The sequence below is a fragment of the Onychomys torridus genome, unplaced genomic scaffold (genome assembly GCF_903995425.1).
Source record: "Onychomys torridus unplaced genomic scaffold, mOncTor1.1, whole genome shotgun sequence".
NCBI classification, from domain to species: Eukaryota; Metazoa; Chordata; class Mammalia; order Rodentia; family Cricetidae; genus Onychomys; species Onychomys torridus.
In genome coordinates, this window is record NW_023413151.1 from 23,382 (window position 1) to 48,471 (window position 25,090).

The following is a 25,090-nucleotide window of genomic DNA, read 5'->3' on the forward strand; positions in this document are numbered from 1 at the left end:
CAGAATGAATCATTTGATGTATTTTAACGGCTGAAAAAATAAACATTTTGAGGCATTTCTCAATGGATTTCTCTCCCCTATGAACTATACCATGTGTTGAGTAAAGACACAAAGATTTACAACGTTTTTGTCACATTCTCCACAATTTTAGGGATTGTCTTCAGAATGAATTTCCTTTTCTTTTTTATGTTGTCTAAGGGATGAAGGTGAAGAGAACCATTTGTCACACTCTTCACCGTTTTAGGAGTTCTCTCCAGTATGAACTATCCTGTGTCTCCTAAGGGATGAGAGATAATGAAAGCCTTTGTGACATTCTTCACACTTGTAAGGTTTCTCTCCAGTATGAACTGTCTTGTGTTTCCTAAGGGATGAGGGGTAAGGAAAGACTTTGTGACATTCTCCACACTTGTAGGATTTCTCTTCACTATGAATTCTCTTGTGTTTCCCAAGGGATGAGAGATAAGGAAAGGCTTTGTGACATTCTTCACACTTGTAGGATTTCTCTTCACTATGAATTCTCTTGTGTTTCCCAAGGGATGAGAGATAAGGAAAGGCTTTGTGACATTCTTCACACTTGTATGGTTTCTCTCCAGTATGAACACTCTTGTGTTTCCTAAGATATAATAGACAACGAAAGGCTTTGTGACATTCTTCACACTTGAAGGGTTTCTCTATATTATGAATTGCCTTGTGCCTCCTAAGAGCTGAGTGATAATGAAAGGCTTTACCACATTCTTGACACTTGTATAATTTTTCTCCAGTATGAAGTGTTTGATGTTCCTGAAGATCCCTAGAACAAGAATATCGTTTGCCACATTGTACACATGTATAAGGATTGTCTTCAGAATGGATTATTTGATGTACTCTAAGGCATGAAGCCGAGGAAAAACATCTACCACACTCTTCACACTTGTAAGGGTTGTCTTCACAGTGAATTATTTGATGTCGTTTAAGGCATGAAGCTGAGGAAAAACATTTGCCACACTCTTCACACTTGTAAGGATTGTCTTCATAGTGATTAGTTTGATGTTGTCTAAGGTATGAAGCTGAGGAAAAACATTTGCCACACTCTTCACACAGGTATAGTTTCTGTCCTGTATGAACTACCTTGTGTTTCTTAAGTGCTGAGTGATAAAGAAAGGTTTTGTGACATTCTTCACACTTGTATGGTCTCTCTCCATGAATTTTATGATGTCTCTGAAGGATTGCAGAATGGGAAAACATTTTGCCACACTCCTCACACTTGTAGGGATTGTCTTTGCAATGAATTCTTTGATGTTGTCTAAGGTATGAAAATGAAGAAAAAAACCTGCCACACTCTTCACACTTGCATGGTTTCTCTCCAGAATGAATTTTTTGATGTTGATTCAGCACTGAAGGAGTGTAAAAGGATTTGTCACATTCTTCACACTTGTAGGGTCTCTTTCCATAATGATATCTTTGATGTTGCTTCAGAACTGAAGGATAATAAAAAGCCTTGCCACGTTCTTCACACTTGTAGGGTTTCTTTCCAGAATGAATTCTTTGATGTTGCTTCAGCACTGAAGGATAATGAAAAGCCTTGCCACATTCTTCACACTTGCATGGTTTCTCTCCAGAATGAATTTTTTGATGATGCTTCAGGAATGAAGGATCATAAAAAGCTTTGCCACATTTTTCACACTTGTGGGGTTTCTCTCCAGAATGAATTCTTTGATGTTGCTTCAGCATTGAAGGATAGTAAAATGATTTGCCACATTCTTCACACTTGTGGGTTTTTTCATCAGTATGATTTTTCTGGTGTATAAAAAGTGATGAGCGAGTATTGAAGGCCTTATGACATTCTTTACATCTGTAAGACTTTTCTCCAGTATGAAGTCTCTGGTGTATGGAAAGTGTTTTATAAGAACTAAGGCCCTTACCACATTCTTTACACTGGTAGGGTTTCTCCCTTGTATGAATTCTCTGGCGTTGAATAAGCAATGAGTTACAGTCAATACCCTTGCTGTAATCATTATAATCATTGAATGTTGTTCCTGTTGAGCAAAAGTTGAGATATGAACAAAGCTTGAAAACATTTTTCATATGAAAATGCTATCTTTTTCAAAGGAAACATTTACTCATACATATTGAAGCATCAGTGAGAAACTACAGTACATTTCAAAACCTATAGGCACTACGCATAAATGATCAAATATTGTAGGTAGAAATAATCTGTACTTCTACTAGAATAATGGCATGACCAAAATGAGACTAGACATAATGGCATAGTATTCAAAGTTTAATAACTAACAATGCTATAAGGGCATTTTACCACAGAAGTAAACACTTTAAACAATAAACCCCAGAAATTATAAATCAAGTACTCAATCCGAGAGAAGAGAAAGTTAGTTGGGACTGTATGAATTTGAGCCATCATCTAAAAAGAACATTTTTGTCCTCCACACAGAGTTCTAATTTGGAAGGCAGAAAAGACAAGCTGCACGAGAAGTAGATGGTCTACACGAAAATTAAATTTATTGCTCAAAAATTTAGGACAGCATTTTATGTTTTATTTTGTTGAGAAGAATATATAAAACAGAATCCTCCAGCTCTGGTTGGACCAAGAGGTGAGTGACTCTGCTCCCATCATAGTCCTATCTCTACGACCTAGGCCCAGAGGCAGAACCCATGCCCTACCACCCCCACCCATTGCTGCCCCAGTTGTAGTCCAATAGGGAAGACTCTGGCAGGCAGATCTCCCCACCAATACCCCCTAAATGACCCTGCAATCTATAAGACCCACTCCCTCCCCCAAACTAACCCATTCCCCTGTGACCTCAGGGGCAACCTGAGACACACAATTCTCCAGTTCTGATTGTACCAAGAGGTGAATGACTGACTCTTCTCCCAGCCAGAGAGTCCTCTCTCTAGGACCTAGGCCCTGGGTACAACTCATGCCTCCCCTCCCCCTCATTGCTGTCCAAGTTGCAGGCCAGTAGGGAAAACTCCTGTGGACAGGCCTCTCGACAAACAACCCCAATTAGTCTCTGCAGTCTACATCACCACTTCCTACCCAAATCCACCCATCTCCCTTTGACCTAAGTGGCTCCCTAAGATGCACAATCCACCAGCTCTTATTGGATCAAGAGGTGAGTGACTCTTCTCCTAGCCACAAAGTCCTAACTCTAGGACCTAAGCCCCAAGGCACAATCCTTGACTCACCCCCACCCATTGCAAAATACTAGGGAAGAATCAAGTGGGCAGATCTTCCTATCAATATCACCCAGGGGACCCTGCAATCTACAAGAACAACTCCCTACCCCAAAACCACCCATCTCCCTGTGACCTCAGCAGCTCCCTGAGACAGAATCTACCAGCTTGATTGCACCAAGAGTGCAGATTGCATCATGAGTGGGCCCCTGAGACACAGACATGGCCAGCACAGATTGGATCAAGAGCAGTTCCTTCAGACATAGACACCTCTTGCACCAACTGAAAGAAGAGATTGGTAGACACCAGTGCAAGAACACAACATAAAGAGCCATATGGCACCACCAGACCCTAGTGGTTGTGCAGCACCAAGACCTGAACATCACAACATAGCAGCAGAAGACAAGAACCTTAAAAATAACTTTGTGAAGATGATAGAGGCCTTTAAAGGGGAAATGAAAAATTCCCTTAAACAAATTGAAGAAAAGACAAAAATTTAGAATAAATCAATAAACCCCTTAGAGAACCGCCAAGAAAACCAAGGAAAAGCAATCAAACAATATAGCACAAATCTTAAAAGGTCTTATTAATAAAAAACAAACCTGGAGCCAGGTATTGGGGTGAATCCTGGAAGATTAGAGAAGCAGAACAAGCCACAGCCACCTCACCTCACCAATTCTTCAAATGATCTTGTTTCCTCAGACTGGAAGTCTCTGAGTCCTTATCCAGAATGAATCTCGGCTGAAATGCTGCTCAAAAGCCTAAAATCTTAACAAGGCTCTAGTTCCTGGTTTTCACACCTTATATACCTTTCTTCTTCCTGCTATCACTGCCTCGATGTTTCCAGTGTGGCTCTGAACTCGCAGGGATCCAGAGGGATCTCTGCCACCAGAATGCTAGGATTAAAGGGGAAGGATGGCAGCAAGTGGTAAGATATGGTGGTCTTGGCTCTTCTCTAGTGCTCTGATCTCTTTTAACTCTGTATTTGGCTCTGCGTTTCTTATTTAATAAGACTGTTTAGAATTTTGTCTACACAAACAGGTGGAGGAAACTGTTTAAGATCTGAAAATTGGAACCAAAGCAATGAAGAAGACACAAAGAAAGGGAATGCTGGAAATGAAAATCTGAGTAAATGAGCAGGAACTACAGATACAAGTAAAAGCAAATGAATACATGAGTCAGAAGACAGGGTATCAGGCATGAAGGATATGAAAGAGGTAATAGATCCATCAGTCAAAGAAAACACTTCAGCCAAAAAAGTCCTAACTCAGAACGGCATGCTCACTTTGATATGAGATCTTTTTGGCAAGAGTCTGCTCTCAAATTTAAAAACTAAATGACTCTCATTCTGACCACTGAGTTCTCATTCCCTGATCTTACACTACAATGGAGAATCAACAAAAAGAAAATCCTTGGAAGTCACTGTCAATAGGAGCACAGCTAGTGAGTGGTAGTTGGGGAAATGCAAAGCTTTAGAGAGTTAAACCATCTGAAACCACTGAGAGATGAGCTTCGACAACCAAGATAAAGAAGAGACTCAAAGAATGATTCCCACAGAATCATGTTTCAAGGCACATGGGAAAGCTGCCTTTCTGTGGGATATTTGGACCTCAACTCTGCCCTCAAACTCCTCATTCCTACACACCTGGCTGCACGTTGGCTGCTGCTTGTCTGTTCACATCTGAAGATTCTTGTCTTTGCTCCATAAATGTCACCAGGTGTGGCTTAGACACAACAAGACCTGTTTGTAGAAAAAGAAGGAACAAGATTGTTTATGTGTTCTTTTACTTGGGAGTGACATGAGCCTTCCAGTTCATGACTTATAAGGAAAGAGATAATGAAATAAATGATTGCAGACAATCAGTTCCTTGAATGTTTTCTTACAAGATTAATACACTACATGAAGGAATTCACAATATCTAGATTCTGAATTTCATTTAAAGGGAAGAAAAACACATTAAAACTGAATTGTGAAACACTTTAACAAATGTACTTGAGGTCTCATGCCATTGAATTTCTAAGAGTCCCACTGGAGTGAAGGAAACATACATTGAACACAGAAATGTTAAACACAAAAAGAGAAAAAGTGAAATGATTCTTCTTTAATATGTTATTTTAATTTTACATATGCAATGGCGATTTACTTGCATGTATGTGTGGGTGAGTGTGGTGATATTTTATTTGTGATGAAATGTGGTATTTTATTTGTATGTTAACAAATAAAGGTGCCTGCAGATCAGAGGTCAAATAGCCATTAATCAGAAGTCTGGAGGTGGTAGCACACACCCTTATTCTGATCACAAGGCAGGCAGAGTCTCTGTGTGGTCAAGGACACAGCCAAGCATGGTAATACAAGCCTTTATCCCAGGTACCAATCATAGAGACCTGGAGGTCTGTATAGACCAGGCAGTGAAGAGGAAGTCATGTGGCTGGGCTTAGAGCCAATGAGAAGGCAGAACAGAAAGGCAGTAAAACCACAAGTCAGGCAGGAAGAAACTTTCTGGGGAAGCTACTGCTGGTGGTAAGCTAAAGCTCGTCATGCCCATTTCTCTGATGTCTTTGGCTATTACCTCTGTATTTGGCTCTGTGTTTCCTATTTAATTAGACTGTTTAGAAATTTGTCTACAGGTGAGGATGAAGTGTTAATCAAATTAATCTTTACAAATAAAAAATTGGAGTCAGATATTCGGGTAAAAATCCTGTAAGATCAGAACACAGGGTGCAGACACAGTGACTTCCTACATCTTCAGTTCCTTGATTCTAAAGGGCTCAGATCCTGTCTCAGCCCTGACTTACCACTTCCAGTCAATCTGTCTACAAGCCTCTGAAGCTCTGCAAAGAGTTATTGGCTAGCATCACCCTCTGACTCCAAGCAAGCTTTATTTGTCAGACCACAATGAAAATATTACAGAACATGAGTGTGTCAGACTTTGGAATTACAGACAGTTGTAAGCTGCCATATAAGTGCTGGGGAATGAACCCCGATCCTCTAGAAGATCAGTCAATGTTCTTAAAAACTGAGCCATCTCACCAGTCCTGAAATGATTTTTATTACAGCAATCTCCCTTATTTTCTGAAAACAAAGGATATGAAATTGGCTGTTGAAATACTCCCATGAGACACCATACAAAGTGAGGAAGCTACATGTTGATGGTGAAATAAGAATTCACTATGGATGAGAGCCTCACCAAGGAATACAAGGTTGCTGTAATTCTCCAACATCACATCCCTGTACAAATTCCACTGAGCAGGCTCCAGGTATTCCCTCTCTTCTGAAGAGAACTCAATGGCCACATCCCAGAAGGACAGCATTTCCTGAAATAAAGATCAATGAATGATACTGCACTTTAGTTTAATTAAAACCATTAACAATATTAAGATATTAACAGCAATAATATGTTAATGTAAATATATATATATATATATATATATATATATATATATATATATATATAATATAAAGAGAATAGAGGCTGGTCCTAGAGTCAAGCCTCGAAGAACAGAATGGACAGAGCAGTTACATTAAGAACTCCTGCATCTCCTGTCAGTATTCCTCAGAGACACCTTTTCATAGAATCAGACAAAACTGAAGATTGGTGGAAAGTCCAAGCCAGATGCAAAGGGAGGACTGGATTCCTGATCGGGTTCCTAACAGTAGTGACCTTCCATTCAAAGCAGACTATGTCCTGATAAAATCAAAGGACATAGTGCTTAAAATACACACAGTGGAACCTCTGGTGTAAGGTCAGGGGAAGGCATCCCAGCTGCAGCTGCAGCTGCAGAAAAAGACCCAGGAATGTAACCACAGCAGCCACATCAGTCAAGAACTGCAGAATGGAAATGAAGAAATAATGGAGTCTCAGATTAGACATGAAAGGAGCAAACTGGAAGAGATCAGTGAAACCAGAAGAAATCAGCATCAGGTCATTACAATGACAAACAAAGATTAATATCCAAAAAGAATGAACAATCAGTACAAACAGGACTATTTAAGCAAGGGATTGAGAATTCTTCCTCACAGAGTAAATGCAAACAATTACCTACTCTTCAAAAGTTAATGTCTTCAACAAAAATGTATGTTAGTGAAAAACCATTAAATTACATGTGAAATCTGTCAACAGAAGTTAACCACAAATAGTTCTTAAGTCAGCAATGAGTTTATTGCATGGATTTGTCATGGTGTTCAGTATAAGAAACATGAATTGAACTATAGAAGGTATATCTCATGACCATGATGTATGTTTAAATGTTTTCTGACACAGACTCTGGCCTTGAATTTGCTATGAAGCAGGGGAGGACCAGAGGGTACTGTCTCCCCTTCACAAATGCAGAGATGACAGGGATATGCAATAGAGTAGACTGGAGTTTCTTCTCTATCACAGGTCTGTTTACTTTAAATCACATGAATACACACAGTCTGTGAGTTCTTCCTCACCCTGCTGACCTGACATCAAAGCCTGGCACTGGAACCCAAGGCTATGAGAGTTTTTCATCTGTTCCTAGACATCCTGCTTATGGACTAGCTCAACATTTCAAGACAAGATGAAGATGTGTTGACACAACCACTGTGGTTCACCCAAAAGAAGGGATGGAAAATCTTTCAAAGTTAAGAAAACCCAGTCTTTAAGGTGAAGCTTGGAGTCAGCTTCTCCAGTTCCCATTCTTTCTGCAAGACGGTACCTCTGTGTGTGTGGGGGTGGGGTGGGGAAGTGTATGTATCTCTCATCCCTAGTCAAAACTTTTCTATTGCAGAGGATTCTGGCAGATCTGTCAACTGGCTCCTGGTTTTCCCACCTGTGAACTTTGTTTCACCTCGAAATTATTCTCGCTAAATTCTCTGATTGGCAGAGATCAAAATCATGACCCTTACATTAGGCGGCTACAGAGTTCAGGAAGGACCAGACTCCGTTTGCTCTACAGACACTGAGAAATATGACAGCGTCCATGTGAGATGGTTCAGCTAGAGAAGCATGCTTCCCCACCAGAGCTGCTCACTGAGCTCCCAGCTCCACCTCAGGAGCAGGCAGTCAGCTGACCATCATTAGTTTGCAATCCTGAGCATCACTATCATCTACTCCGCGCTACCAAGCAGCTCTCCTGTCCCAGAAGCACGAGGCAGACTCGGTTGGCAAGCGGCGTCCTAAGGAAATCATTCAGGGAGCAGTTTCTAAAGCCCTCTGCAAGCACTGACTTGAAACCTCAGATGACCCAGCCAGTTCAGCCCAGCACCTCCAAAGTAGCCTCTTCCGCGCGCTCTCTCTCCAAAACCAGGTCTGCTCCCTCCAAGTCCGATCCCTGCACCCCGCACAGTGCCTCAAGCTGCGCTGCACCCTGGACCTCCCTCCACGTCAGAGACTCAAGAGGAATGTGCAGCAGGCAGGACTCTCGCCCAACTTTGAGAAAGTTGAACACACGTGGACTGAAGGCCAGAAGGGAATTTCCTGGATGGCTCACCGTGATGTCACAGTGCCACAGACTACATTTCCCAGAAGTCTATGCGAAAGAATTCTTGGAGCCCAGGCATGGAGTTTTCTTCTGTTGTGGATTCCAGTCTGGTCCCCTGCAGCAGAGTATTGGAGGAAGAAGCTGAGTCAGCAGGACAATGCTGGGGCATGAGCCTGGGGTTCACCTCCAGATCTACAACATGAGAAGTATGAGTGTGAGTCCAGCCTTTGACAGAAATATTAGCCCTGTAAATTTTCTGGCCCCTATTTTGTGATTTGAATCTGACTACAGCGTTTAAAACTCACATTGACTCTGTTTTACTTTAAGCTAATGAAGCAATACACTAATGTGGGAATGAGAAGTACCTTTTAAAGATGATTTTGAAACCAGCCGCCATCTGTGAAACCATGCTCCTAACTGCTCTGTGGTTTCCTTGACAAATGGACCAGAGGTAAAAGTCTACACTGGGAAATTTAAAGAGAGCTTGTATCTAAGTAAATAAGGGAAAGTCAAAACAAAAGGCTTGCTGAATCTTTCTTAAGTGTCAAGTTACCTAAAAGGTGTGTATTTGGTTCCAGGTGTGCTGTGAGCTCATGTTTACCACCTGCTCCTCTCCAAAGTGGAGAGACACAGGTCCTGGTGTGTAATGACACCTCACTCTTTATCCATTCCTGGAATTCCCTCTGCAGAGTTTTCATCTGTTGTGTTCAATTTCCTCTTCTTTGATGCTGAAAGGATTCTTAAGTGACAGTATTTTGAAATTCATGGCTTCTTCATTGATTTTACTTCAGTTTTTCAAAATGAGGACACAAAACTTAGTATTTCTAAAATACAAACATATCAAATAATCTTATTGGAATTTGACAATCAAGTACCCTACTATACACCATAACCTCTACCCTGGCAGCATCTGAAAGTTTCACTTTTACCTTTTACTTTGAGAGGCAAGTATTTTCTGTATGTCCTTTTAGACTCTAATTATCAGAAGACAGTCAAAGTCCAAAGTCAATTGACTTTGTAATTCAAACAATTGCTTATCCCACAATGCTTACAAGATTATGGCTCAACATGCCTTGGGACAGTGGTCACTTGACATTCCAGATGGAAGGAATCATCATCAGGCAAGGAAAGATATGAATAAATGAGACAGAAATGCAGTGGGAAATCCCACATCTTGCTACATTATGTACATGGCATCTGAGGATCCTGATTGAAGTTATGTGGACTCCAAGGAATTGTGTCAACTCAAACTTTCTATCTCTGTGCTCTGAAGAACAGATAGTCTTTGTCTAGACTTTGATAAGTTTCTGTCATGAGTATAGGATGGGTTTCCAATACAACTTAGCTATCATCTCCATGTTACATTGTGTATCAGTTCTCTTTAACTCTGCTGCAAAGCTGCATGTTGACCTACATGTTGCACCTCAGTGTCTACAAAAGCAGTACAACGTGGACAGTGCCATCAAGTTCTGCTTCAGTCTTAGGATATGGCCACAGCCCATAGCAATGTTTCCTTTGTCTCTGGGTAATGGCACTAGAAAAAGGTTCCTAGAAGTGTAGTTTTGACATGAACATCTACAGTGGTCTCTCAACATTCAAATGAAATTTCACTTCCACAAGACAGAGGTTTCCATGGCTTGGGTCTTTGCTTAGAGCATATTTATTGTTGGCTCAATGTACCAGGATTGCCAATATTGACCTTAATCTCTCTGACAATTACAGCAGAGTTCATGTAGTCTATCAATTTATAGTCGCTGTGCTCTTAGAATGAGAATGGCACCTGTGGGCTCACACAGTGGAAGGCTTGGGCACCAGTTGGTAGGAACAGTTGGGTAAGATTAGAATGTGTGGCCTTGTCATCAGTGCTGTGTCATTGGGGCTGGGCTTTTTATATAGAAGATGGTGAGCCATTCCAGTTATCTTTATCTTCCTCCTATTGTGGATAAATATGTAAGGCCTCTGATATTGCTCAAGGACCATGCCTGCCCATCTGATACTATGCTGAGCCATGAATCATTAATATACTGTCTCACTTAAAAAGACACTAGGTTCTGTGGTTTTCTAATGGAGAAGAGAAAGAACGTGTACTCATCTCACATCAGACTCTAATGACTGACTCAGCAAAGATTCCATTGTAGTGCCTATATTCAAGAATTAGTGAGTTTATTCTAGTTGCCAACAGAAGAATGATCGAGGGATTAGAACAGAAACAGGGAAAACTCATATACAGTGCATCAGCAATACTAAAAATCTGACCTCAGATTAGCTGCGTAGCTACATCTCAGTGTATGACTTTCAGGCAGCTCCACTGAAGATCGGTCCCCTCCTTTGCAATCCTTACTGTTTATATTGCCTCCAGCAGGTCCTTAATGTGAATCTTGTCTACGTTCAGAAATCCCAGAGGCCTATCACATGCTTCCTTCCTAGGATATAATGATGCCTCCCCAGGATGTAATGATTCCCTTCAGAGGATATTGGTACTGGCCACAATGCATACACTGTAGTGGATAGCCATCCCAGCATTGGTTAGGTTATCCAGATTTATAAATACATAGGTCAGATGGACAGGTAATCTTCAAACGCTTATGGACCTAGAGAATATGGCATTTAAATAATTTTGAATTCTGTTGACGTGAGAAACAATTGCTCCTGGCAGCACCAATTTGATCCTGAGAGAATGTTGGGCTTCTAAGACATTTCCATTTGGAAGTTTGTCTTCTTGGCACAAAATGGCCTACTGGGCAAAGAACTGCCCTTGCCTCAACTGCTGACAGTACAAATGCTGTCCTTTCTGGACAAGCGGGACACAATGAAAGCGACCACCATACTTTGCCAAGACAGGGTAAGATGGTCTTTCAGAATACCTGCTTCTGAAAATGGTCTGTCAGATACTCTATGCCTGTAGCCAATTTGAATGCACCAATGATACTGAGAAACATTAGGTGACTGTGCAGGGTGCTAGCTGTCTCTGTCTACTCTTGCAAGACTCCCGAAAGTTGCTTGCGTCCTTCTCCCATTTCTCAGGTATTATTATATTCCTTCTCAGGTCTTTGATGAGGTTGGAGATTAGCAGTTATAGTTACAACTTAGTATATATACATATATAATATCTTAGATAGAATATATTATGTATTAGACTCAGGTTCTTTAGGATAGGACACCTTTTGGAATGATCTTTGTAACATGCCACCTACCCATGCTCTAGACTTCCCTGGAGTTTACTATGTGTTTTTTGCTTGATATTGTTTGCACTTACTGTAATTCCAACTTATCTAAGTCATTATACCTCATAACTCCTGGACAATATTTGATAACCATCTCTTTGTGTATAATCTTGTATTAGGTTAGAACTTTCTTATTTAGACAAAAGGGGGAGATTTAGTGGATAGCCATCCCAGCATTGGCCTGGAAGTTCCAACCCCCATTGAGGCTTCAGTAATGATCACGCCCACAAGCCAGGGCAGAGGAGGGAGCAGAAGACTGAGGATGAGGAGGAGGTCGCTCTCTTGGTTCCGGGACGCTGGACGCTGGAGGTAGACCGAGCAGAGTTCTCCAGAGAACACTGCCGGACTGCCCTACACCTTTGCCAGACCCTGCAACATACCCCTTCATTTGTAAGTTACCCCACAAAATAAACCTCCCTTTTAACTACGTGGAGTGGCCTTAATAATTTCACCAATATCACACAGTCCCAATGGAGAGAACAATGAACGCTTCTATTCAGCACTGCTTATACTGTTATGGTAAACTTCCAAAGTTTGGATATATACACATTTAGAGAGTATCTTCTTTCCTCAACAATCTACTACTAAATTTCCCCAACAGACTTTTGCAGAAGTTTGTCTCCTATGTCATTTGCGATCTCATCAATGGACTGTCATGCCATTGGAATGACTGAGTTTGAAGCCAGGTAAAGCAAGGTGACTTCATCAGAGATAGATGTCTGTGAGTGGTTAGAGACGTACTTATCTTTTTTACCATACCTTATCTTGGAACATGGATGTTACCTGAACATGATGGATAGGAATCTGGAGAGTCCCCATAGACCAATCTGGACATGAGGTGATACTTCAATGACTAACACCCAACTTGTCCTGATTCCCTTTGTGTTTGTTTAACCACTTCTCAGTCCTCTACCCTTCTTTCACATTTACAAGAACTATCGTGTTCATAAACCATCTATTAAGTTTGTGGACAAGCACATTTTCATATCAGCCTGTGCCTGTCCTTTGTCATCTTGTTTGCAGTCTTAATTCCTCTGTGCATTTTATAAATGGTTTGTCCTATTATTGAGAAATACACTGTTTAGTAGCCTCACTATAGTTTCTCATTTTCTGCAGTATCAGTCTTTTCTTGTGGAAATCCTGTTTTAATATTTGCATATATCACATTGTTATACATGAGGTTACAAATTGGGTCATAGCCTTAGAACATCATGTTAGTGTCTGATTTGTTTAAGGAGAAATTATTTCTTTAGCCATATGTTAGGGACCAGTCTATCAAAAATGTAGAGACCCAGCGGATCTTTAGTTTGTAATGTAACTAAGGGGTGGTGGGAGAAATCCATGTGTTCTTTAACTTGTTCTAACTCCAGGGTACTCAGAGTGGCATTCCATGACTCTTTCAGTTGTCATGTTCCCTCAGAATGTGCTGACTCTTCTCTGTACATGGATTTTCCTTTTCGGCCACCACCTCACAAAAACCAACATAGAAACATTATTAATTAGGATAGCTCAGCCTATAGCTGAGGCTTGTCTCTTACCTCTTATAACATTAATTAATCTATTTCTCTCCATCTACACGTTGCCTAGTGACTTGTAGTGTTTACCTCTCCTCCTGCATGTCTTGCCTCCTTGGAATCTTCCTGGGGACTCTGCCTTTCTTCTTCTCAGGACTCTCTGTCCAGAAGTCCAGGCTATTGGCCATTCAGCTGTTAATAAACCAATCAGAAGGTGCCTTGGCAAAGACACATCTTCACAATGTACAAAAGATTATTCTACAATACTTCTCTTACACTAATCTCTCAATCTGAAATGGGCCCCAAACTGACAAACTTTTAAATGTTTATCCAGTCCAATACCTAATCACCTTTCTCTTTCAGCACATTTGATACTCTCATGAAAGTCACTATCCATCATGTTATCTTGATAACAGCTAATACTGAACAGTTCCAGGGGTATAATTAGTTATCTCAGATACTTGTCCTCATGAGGTCCCATGGCTTTGATGAACCATTATTGAGTTTCCAGTTACCTTAAAGGAATCCAGTGCACAGCCTAGAATCTGTGCGGCTTTGTTGTCCCCCACATCCTGAGGTGATGGAGGCAGACATGACTGCCTCTGGGTGATGCATGGAGTTCCTGAGCAGGAGGTACCATGTGGGAAGTAGAGGATTCACTCTGCACCTCTTTACCCTTCTGAAACCCTAATCATCCAGTGGCCTAAGCAGCCAGGGAGGCCAGACCCCCACCTCACAGTGGCACTAAGGTGTAGGACCACTTTTTCTGTGCTGCATGGCCCCTTAGCTGTGTGGTTCTCAAAGTAGAAAAGCTATTCTGGGTCCCAGGTGTAGCTCTTTATAATAAGTCTCCAAGCCTGCTTCCTCTAACTGTGATTAGATATTCCCTCTGTCCTTGAAATTTCTTTGCTGTATGACTGTGATCTGCCTTGATTTCTATCTCAACACACCTGCCTACTCTTGTTTATATTTCTACTTTTCAAATACATAGAAACAACTGCTTTTGGAGTATTGATGTGGTGATATATTATATACCCCAATAAAACTTATCTGGGGATCAGTGGACAGGACCAGCCACTAGATTAGAAATTAAGGCCAGACAGTAGTGTCAAACACAGTCCATCCTATCACTTGGGAGGCAGAGGTCTGTCTGGATCTCTGTGAGTTCAAGGCCACAATGGATACAGAGCCAGACAGTGTTGGCACACAGCTTTAATCCCATACTTGAGATCTCACGCCTTTGTTGGGAAGCACACATCACACTATCCCAGGAAGTGATGTCTTGGAAAGGTATATAGGGTGTGAGGAAACAGGAACTCACTTTCTTGAGGCTGAGGATTTAGTAGAAGTAAGAACGTGCCTGGCTTATTCTGTTCCTCTGATCTTTCAGCTTTTGTCCCAATATCTGGCTCTTTTTTTTTTTTTTTATTAATAAGACCCTTTAAGATCTGTGTTACACATTACTAATATTACTAATATATGAACATATGCTGTTAAAGGCAATATTTGGTGTCCCCACATCAGCCCCAAACATGTACATCGCTAAGGGTCCTCTAACTCTCCAGTCCTGAGTCAGTGCCCCTGATGCTGAGACAGGAAAAAGGAGATCAACAAACAGCCAAAGAAGACATTGTGTGATTAAAAACAGCTAACAGGCTGCCTAAGTCCAACCGACTTTACTATTGTTTATCTCCTGATATAAAAGGTGATTATATAAATGCAAATCACACACTGAGTCATTTATCTCAGCTTGGAGTATGTAGATCAGCCATAATACATGAGGCCTCAGGTTTACTCTGGAAGCAAGATTGTACAGGGTACAAACATTTAAAAGGGTGCTCACCATCAAAGCCACTGGAGAGCATTCTGCAGCTAAGATTTCCTTACAGTGACCTCAGAAATCAGTGCAGGTTGAAATGGCTGCTCACTAGGCAGCCAGGTGACCACATGGAGTTGAACCTTTGGTCACCTTTTGGACCCTATGAGCCTGCTGGAGGCAGTTACTAAACTCCAGGTGCAGGGCAGTCTGTGGTTAGATCCACAGATCCAAACTAGCCTCTGAGACCACCACAGCATAGACTATGGGTGCTGCCGTGACAACTGGAACCTCACAAGTCAGCACCCCACACCCATTATGACTTCACACCACTGGACCCAGTGCCCCATCCCTGCATGTCCCCACTGTTTCAGTCCTGGGCAATGATCAGGGAACCTCACACCTCATTACAGAGATATTTGTACTTCATGTTTATTGCTTGTAAATGCTCAATTGTAAAGAGCATTAATCAATGTACATGTCCATGAACATATTAATAGAAGATAAGTTGGTAAAGGCTTTATCATTTTGGAGGATGGGATGGGAGGGTGGGGGAGGAGGGATAAGAGGGCGATCTGTGCTTTTTGAAATGAATAAAAATATTTAATAAAAAAGCATAAATAGGTCAATGTAAATATGTTTATAATACACACAGAGAGAGGCCATTATTGAACTATAAACGTATAATCAAAATTTACAGAAAAATGAATGGACATGTAATGTATGTAAGTTGAGATCACCCAGTCATATGAAGAAATACACTGCTTGTTCTCTTTCATATGGTTAGTACAGACAGTAATATATGTATATATGTGAAGAAATGGGTATGTGCATATACTATATAGAGTAGAAAAGAGAATAAAAGTTAAATATAGGGATGAAGAAGATTTAAAGCAGGTCATGACCACGGGTTGTGAAAGAGGACATAAGAACTGATTTTCAGGTTCCAACTCTGTCGTGGATTTTAGTTTTCATGGTGTATAACTGCATGAAATATATTCAGTGCAGATACTGTCAAATCCAATGTGAATGCCTCAGAGTTTGCTCTGAGTGTCCATTCTAACTGCACAGAAGTTCATGATCTCTGTAGTGTAACAGGCTTTCTCGAGCCATCAACCGGCTCCCATATCATAACATGGAGACTTATTAGTTATGAATGCTCAGCCTTAGCTCAGGCTTGTTTCTGGCTAGCTCATATAACTTAACTTGTTTTTCTTCATGTACATTTTGCCTCGTAGCTCTTTACCCACTTTTCTGTATATCTTGCTTTTCCGAGGTCTCCATGGCTCTGGAAGCTGCCTGGCTTCTGGTCCTGGGGTGTTCCCCTCTGCTTTGTTCTCTTCTCCTTTTCCTCCATCTTAGATTTCTGTTCCTGTTTATACTCTCTGCCTATGAGTCTCACCTATCCCTCTCCTACCTAGGAATTGGCCATTCGGCTTTTTATTAGACCAATCAAGTGCCTTAGGCAGGCAAGGTGAAACAAATGCAACACATCTTTACATGGTTAACAAGGAAGCAGAAACAAGTAACACACCTTTACACAGTTAAAGTAATAGTCCACACCATAACCAGATGTAACACATCTTTGCCTACTCAAAATAACATTCCACAACACTGTAGTTTTCAGGTATTGTTAATTTTCACATATGAAATTTTTTACTTTCAAAATAATAGGATTTAAAATTAAAGAGAGAAATGAGAAATACTAGCTGAGATTATGAGTCCCTGCCAAACTATTTAATTCTGAGAGTATGCTTTGACTACAGTATTTACTCCTGAGGATGGTGTCTCTGCTTTACTATTAGCTACTGAGAGCACATGTTTCTGCTGTACTATTTACTTCTGGCTGTGTCTGTCTCTGCTGTACTATCTACTCCTAAGTGTGTGAGCCTTTGCTATATTATTAACTCCTGTGCTTGTCTCTGCTAAAGTATTTACTCCTGAGATTATGTCTTTGTTATATTTCTTACATGAGCCTTATTCCCTAGAGAAACTTTCCCCACAGACTGTAGCTCTAAGAAATCATTCTCTTGTAGAACAAATGTATATCCATTAAGGTCATTTCCATTCATAAGGAAATATCCCTCTGTGTTCTGAGGAAATTAATAACTAGGTCTACAGAGACGTCAAGCAGGAAGAAAACATTGATTCACATACACATAACAAACCTGACTTTTGTTCAAGGTGTATTGCTGACTACACCTTACACAATTTTAAAAGACAGAACCTTCCCACACAGCAGCCTTTCTTTCTTATTATCGATGATGGAAATTAAAGCTGGAAGCATAGACTCTCTTTGTCATGTAATCTAGAGGGTTATTCTTTTGTTTTCCCTAATGCGCATATGGCATTTAATGTAGCAGGAATCTTAAATGGTCTTATTAATAAAATCAACCCTGGGGCCAGGTATTGGGGTGAATGCTGGAAGATCAGAGAAGCAGAACAAGCCACAGCTACCTCACCTCGCCAATTCCTCAGCTGATCCAGTTTCCTCAGGCTGGAAGCCTCTGAGTCCTCATCCAAATGAATCTCAGCTGAATTGCTGCTAAACGCCTAAAAGCTTAACCAGCCAAATGCTGCTAGTTTCTGGTCTTCATGCCCTATATATCTTTGCCTTTCTGCGGTCACTCCCTGGGATTAAAGGCGTGAGTCACCACGCCTGGTGGTATCCAAAGTGACCTTGAATTCACAGAGATCCACCTGGCTCTGCTGGGATTAAAGTGTGCTACCACTGCCTAACCTCTATGTTTAATATTGTGGCCTTCCTCTTCTCTGACACCAGATAAGTTTATTAGCGTGCACAATATTTCGGGGAATACAATACCACTGCAGGGGTAAATATGAGAATGTGGGATCATGACTCTCTGAAATAAAGATGAGAACTAGAGTTCATTTAGTTATTATCCACTTACTAGAATAACAGCATTAAATTTTCCCTAGGGCTTACCCCCTAGCCAGGCAAAAATATATCACCAAATTAATATCACATCGGTTACTGTTTGTGGAATAAGCATTAAATCCAATCAGAAAATAATTGGTTCTTCTCACAACTTTCCTGCCATTATTGCTCTACAGGCACTGTAGTTTTTTATCTAAGGCACAGCATGTGCACCTGAGATTATCTCTGCCTCAGCTGATGACTTTATTTCTTCAGCTGCAGCTGCTGCCTTGCTGCTGAGGCCTTAGACTGGAAGAGACTTCGTGTAGTTTTAAATAAGTCATTATGCTTTTATTTTACCAATAAGGAATCAGGAGCCAAATACTTGTGAAAACCTACTAGCTCAGAGAGACAGAGATTCTTACACACCAAGGGGAGATATTACAGGAGCTTGGATGACTCCACTGGGAAAATAAACAATAATGCCACAGCCTAGATCTCAGACTCCAGGCACCCAATGGACATGCATGGTAAAGTTTTTATGGAACATTTATAGTTACAGAAGAAAGAGACTCATGAATCAAGGCAAGTTTCAAACACATTGCTTGAACAAACTGTTGGAGGTTACAGCCAAGAGAAGTCTCTACTGTTCTCTGATGACGTTCTTAGCATTTTTGCTATTGGAAGTTAGGTGTTCATGTTAACATTCAAAATAATTAATATTCTCTATTATGGAATCCTTTGAGTTGAATAAGATGAGAATTGTTAGTAAATATTTTACCACACTTCACACACTCATGGAGTTTGTAGTCAGAATGAACCATTTGATATATTTTAAGAGTTGAAGAAGTAAACTTTTTAAGACATTGGTAGGATTTCTCTCTCATATGAACTATATCATGTGTTGAGAAAGGGTATAAAGATTAACAAAGTTTTGTCACATTCCTCACACTTTTAGGGATCGTCTTCAGAATGAATTTCCTTTTCTTTTTTATGTTGTCTAAGGGATAAAGATGAAAAAAAACCATCTTTCACAATCTTCACACTTTTAGGGTTCTCTTCAGTATGAACTCTCTCATGTTTCTTAAGGCCTGAGAGATACTAAAAGGCTTTGTGATATTCTTCACACTTGAAGTGTTTCTCCCCAGTATGAACCCTCTTGTGTCTCCTAAGGCTTGAGACATAATAAAAGGCTTTGTGACATTCTTCACACTTGAAGGGTTTCTCTCCAGTATGAACTGTCTTGTGTCTCCTAAAGCCTGAGTGATAACGAAAGGCTTTACCACATTCTTCACACTTGTAGGGTTTCTCTCCAGTATGAAGTGTTTGATGTTCCTGAAGATTCCTAGAACAGGAATATCGTTTGCCACACTGCACACACGTATAAGGATTTACTTCAGAATGGATAATTTGATGTCCTCTAAGTGATAAATATGAGTAAAAACGTCTGCCACACTCTTCACACTTGTAAGGGTTGACTTCATAGTGAATAATTTGATTGTCGTCTAAGGGATGAAGCTGAGCAAACACATTTGCCACACTTTTCACACTTGTATGGTTTCTCTCCTGTATGAAATACCTTGTGGTCCTTAAGTCCTGAGTGATAAAGAAAGGTTTTGTGACATTCATTACACTTGTATGATCTCTTTCCATTATGAATTCTACGATGTCTCTGAAGGGTTGCATAATGGGAAAACCTTTTGCCACACTCTTTACACTTGCATGGATTCTCTTCAGAATGAATTTTTTGATGATGCTTCAGGAATGAAGGATCACAAAAAGCTTTGCCACATTCTTCACACTTGTAGGGTTTCTCTCCAGAATGAACTCTTTGATGTTGCTTCAGCATTGAAGGATAATAAAATAATCTGCCACATTCTCCACACTTGTAGTTTTCTCATCAGTATGATTTTTCTGGTGTATAAAAAGTGATGAGCGAGTATTGAAGGTTTTATGACATTCTCTACACATATAAGACTTTTCTCCAGTATGAAGTCTCTTATGTATGGAAAGTGCTTTATGAGAACTTAGGCCCTTCCCACATTCTTCACACTTGTAGGGTTTCTCCCTTGTATGAATTCTCTGGCTTTGCATAATTAGTGAGTTACAGTCAATGGCCTTGTTGTAAATGGTATAATCATTGGGTTCTGTTCCTGTTGAGCAAAAGTTGAGATATGAACAAAGGCTAGGAAATATTCCTCATACTTACAATGCTTATCTTTTTAAAAGGAAACATTTACTCATACATATTGAAGCATTTCAAAACCTATAGACACTAAGAATAAATGGGAAAACATTGTAGGTAGAAATAATCTATACTTCTCCTAGAATAAGGGCATGACCAAAAAGAACCTAGGCATAATAGCATATTATTCAAAGTTTAATAGCTAAGGAAGTTGTAAGGGCATTTTACTAAGAGAAATAAACCCATTAAACAATAGAGATGTTATATGGCCAGACAACCCTAAAATTATAAAGTAACCAAGCCGCGAAAAAAGAGAAAGTTAATTGTGACTGTGTGAATTAGAGCCTTCGTTGAAATATAACATTTTTATCCTCCACAGAAATCCACAAAGATATCTCCACAATAGACTACTGGCAATGGTCAAGAGGAAGCCCGAACTGACCTACTCTGGTGGTAGGATGGCCAAACACCCTAACTGTCATGCTAGAAATCTCATCCAATGGCTGAGGGAAGTGGATGCAGAGATCCTCGGCCAGGCCCCAGGTGGAGCTCCGGGAGTCGAATTGGCGAGAAAGAGGAGGAATTGTATAAGTGAGAATTGTGGAGACCAGGATTGGGCAAAGCACAGGGACAAATAGCCAAATGAATGGAAACACATGAACTATGAACCAATAGTTGAGGAGCCCCCAACTGGATCAGGCCCTCTGGATAAGTGGGTCAGGTGAATAGCTTGAACTGTTTGGGAGGCACCAGTGGGACCGGGACCTGTCCTTAGTGTATGAGCTGGCTTTTTGGAACCTGGGGCAAATGTGGGGACACTTTGCTCATCCTTGGAGGAGGGGACGGTACCTGCCTCGACTGAATCTACCAGGTTGAGATGAATCCCCAGGGGAGTCTTCTCCCTGGAGGAGATGGGAATGGAGGGTGGACTGGAAGGAAGGGGGGGGAAGGGAGGAGGACAGGGGAATCCATGGCTGATATGTAAATTTAAATTAAATTATAAAATAAAATAAAAAAGAACCCAGAAAAAAAAAAAAAAGATGTCTGAATAACAAGGTTTTCTAGATAGAAAAACATGTCTGTTCCTGACAGCACCAATTTACTTCACAGAAGATGATGGGCATTGAGGAAATTCCATATGGAGTTTACTTTCTTTATGGAAAAAGCTAGCCATTTGGACAAATGAATTGCCCTTGCCTCAATTGCTGACAGTATACTGTCCAAACTGGACCAGCAGGACATAAAGAAAGCGACTGCCAACCTTTGCCAAGACAAGGTAGCACAGTCCTTCAAAACTCCCTGTTTCTCAACTATCTGTCAGATATTCTAGGCCTGTAGGCCAAAAATAAATGCCCCAACATTGCAGAAAATCTTTGAGTGACTGTCCAGGCAGCCAGATGTCCCTGTCATTAGGAAACATTTCACCCTTCTAGAGTCTTTGATCAAGTTAAAAACTAAATGATTAGACTTAAAATTTTCCTTAGTTATGAAGAAAGGTAAATTAGATATAAAACTTTTTTGACTCACAAAGATAAGGCAGATAATAAAATATTTTCTCTAAATTTGCCAGATACAAATGGACTGGATATTGTAACTGTAATGCTTACTTGACAACCGTTAGTGTTATACATAGTTTTACTATATTAAAATTAAAATCCCCTTTAATTAGACAGAAATGGGGAAAATGTTGTGGAATAATCCTTCTGCACACTGTGAAGATGTTAATAAAACTCTCATTGTTAATACAAAGCTGATTGGCCCATGGCTTGGCAGGATTTTCAGGGCAGAGAGAATGATGGGAAGTGGAAGAGGAGAGTCAGAGGAATCACCAGGATGGAGAGAAGAAAGAAAGAAATATGCCATATGAAGAAAAGGTACCACCACATGGCAGAGTATAAATAAGACATATGAGTTAATTTCAAATGTAAGAGCTAGGTAATAATAAGCCTAAGCAATCAGCTGAGCATTTATAATTAATACTAAGTCCCTGAGTTGTTATTGGGATGGCTAGTGGACAGAGCTGATCATGGTCCTGACAAAAAACCACCTACACTCCTAAGCCATGCTCCCATTACAAATCTGGGTGTAAATGAAAATATACAGTTGGAGGAAGTCTGAGAATCAACAGAGGACCTGGAGAAGAAGGGACCACAAGATCTCTTCATCCTGTTGGACTCATAGTAATGTTAGCCATAATGCTTGCTATAGGGCTAGTGACAGTGGCTATCCTGACTGGATCTGAAACAAAACTAGATAGCTCTGATGTATCTGGGAACATCAGATTTATACATAAAAGTTTCTAATTTCTCTAACAAGTTGTGACTGGAAATATGTCCAAATAACAGTTAGACCTAATATACCAAAAATATATTAACTTGAAAAAATGACAAAGAAACTTCGAAAAAGCATGCAGCCTTACAACACAGTGATAGGCCCACATCTACTAGCGGGCATGAAAGAGAGGCACACAATCACTGTACCCAGAACTAGTTTCATGGGCATCCCTGAATCAACAGTGCAAGGCCCTATAGCTCATCCTGTCCTCCTCTTCCTAGGTCTGATGGTCAGGCCCTGCTGAACCTACTGGTGGTTAAAAAAACAAACAAACAAACAAAAAAACAAAAAAAAAAAACAGCTTCTAATGGCCTAATAAATCCCCTTCTACACTATTAATGCTTTGACTCTTCCCTAAGATCAGTGAGGAATAAAATGTCCGAAGGGACTCAGATTGTCAGAGTTTTATTAAACTGCTCCCCATCTCCAAATTGTTACAATCAACAGAACTGTTGAACCTTCTGCCCCTCCTGCCTCTCTGTAATGGAATTGTTGGTTTGGCTTAATAAACCCAATCACGCTCACTTTGGTACTGAGATCTTTCTGGCAAATCTACTCTTAACCTCTGCTAATAAATAACTCTCAGTCTGACCAGCACTGAGTTCTCTTTCTCTGAGTCTTATACTACAAAAAAGAATCAACAAAAAGAAAAACCTTGGAAGTCACTTTAAATAGAAGCACAGCGATTGAGTAGTAGTTGTGGAATTTCCAAGCTTCAGAGAGTAGAGCTGGGAGCCCACTGCCTATGGTAGGATGCTTTACACAGCCTTGGTCCAGGAGGAGGGGCGTGAACCTGCCTGAACAGAGTGTACCAGGCTCTGCTGACTCCCCACAGGAGGCCTTGGCTTGGAGGAGGTGGGAACGGGAGTTGGTATGGAGGGGAAGGCTGGAGAATGGGTGGAGGTGAGGGGAATTTGTGGTTGGCATGTAAAATGAATAGGAAATTTTTAATAAAGAAGAAAAGAAATAAAAAACAGACTTAAACCATCATAAACTTCTCAGAGATGAGCTCTGGAAAACAAAGACATGAAGGAGGGACCTAAAGAATGATTCCCACAGTGTCGTGTCCCAGGGTATTGGGAAAGCCTGCCTTTCTGTGGAAATTTGGACCTCAACTCCTCCCCCAAACCCCTCATTCCTACACACCTCGCTGCATGCTGCCTGCGCTTGTCTCTTCACATCTGAAGATTCTGCTCTTTGCTCCAAAAATGTCACCAGGTGTGGCTTAGACCCAGCAAGACCTGTTTATAGAAAAAGAAGGAACAAGATAGTTTATGGGTTCTTTTACTTGGAATTGACATGTGCCTTCCAGTTCATGCTTATAAGGAAAGAGATGATGAAATAAATGATTGCAGACAATCAGTTCTTGAATGTTTTCTGACAGGATCATGACACTACATGAAGGAAATTCTGAGTTTCATTAAAAGAAAAAAATCATTAAAACTGAATAGTGAAACACTTTAATTAACAAGTGTACTTGAGGTCTCATGCCATTGAATTTCTACGAGTCCCACTAGAGTGAAGGAAACATATACAACACAGAAATTGTTAAACACAAAAAGAGAAAAACAGTGAAAATGATATATTTTTTAATTTTAAATTTTTATATCACATTTGTGTACCTGCGTTTTTTGTTTGTATGGGATTAAAGTGTTAATCAAGTGGAATCTTTATTAATAAAAAAATGGAAGTAAATATGGAGAGAAAAACCTGAAAGATCAGAGACGCAGGGGAGCAGACATAGTGACTTCCTACATACCGGTTCCTTGATGCAAAGGCTCAGATCCAGTCTCAGTCCCGGACTTACACTTCTGCGTCCATCTTTATACAAGCCTCTGAGCCTCTAAGACCAGCTAGTGGCTAGCACCACCCTCTGATTCCAAGCAGGCTTTATTTGTCAAAACACAATCAAAAGAGAACACATGAGGGTGTGAGATTTGGGGATTACAGTTAGTTGTAAGCTGCCATATGCATGCTGGAAATTGAACCCGAATCCTCTAGAAGAGCAATCAGTGCTCTTAACAACTGAGCCATCTCACCAGTCCTGAAATGATTTTTAATACAGCAATCTCCCTTATTTTCTGAAAACAAAGGATATGAAAATTGGCTGTTGAAATACTCCCATGAGAACCATACAAAGTGAGGAAGCTACATGTTGATGGTGAAATAAGAATTCACTATGGATGATCCTCACCAAGGAACACAAGGTTGCTGTAATTCTCCAACATCACATCCCTGTACAAATTCCACTGAGCAGGCTCCAGGCATTCCCTCTCTTCTGCAGAGAACTCAATGGCCACATCCCAGAAGGACAGCATTTCCTGCAATAAAGATCAGTGAATGAAAGCACACTTTAATGTAATTAAAACCATGAATAATATAAATACCAAGATGCATTGAGCTGGAGAGTTCTCCTGTCAACTTGACATTAGAAGAAAGAAACAATTCAGAAAATGCCTTCCTAAGACTGTCCTGTAGTCAAGCCTAGACCCCTAGTCTAAGGCTGGCAGGCCTTTTATGAGG

At 40.5% G+C, this 25,090-nt stretch overlaps 2 protein-coding genes across 2 annotated transcripts; both read right to left on the minus strand.

Annotated features, from left to right (window-relative positions):
• On the minus strand, positions 1-8,590 carry LOC118576161 (zinc finger protein 58-like). Its single transcript, XM_036176521.1, has 4 exons — positions 8,401-8,590; positions 6,360-6,486; positions 4,817-4,912; positions 1-2,015 (listed from the first exon to the last, which is right to left on the minus strand). Exons 2-4 carry the CDS (start codon positions 6,481-6,483, stop codon positions 241-243), a joined length of 1,995 nt encoding a protein of 664 aa, XP_036032414.1. The 5' UTR covers positions 6,484-6,486; positions 8,401-8,590; the 3' UTR covers positions 1-240.
• A 10,518-nt stretch (positions 8,591-19,108) lies between these two features.
• Positions 19,109-23,723, minus strand: LOC118576160 (zinc finger protein 728-like). Its single transcript, XM_036176520.1, is given in 4 exon segments — positions 19,109-19,548; positions 19,550-19,941; positions 19,944-20,201; positions 23,714-23,723. Coding segments are annotated over 4 exon segments (1,059 nt in total). The 3' UTR covers positions 19,109-19,149.
• Positions 23,724-25,090: the final 1,367 nt, after the last annotated feature.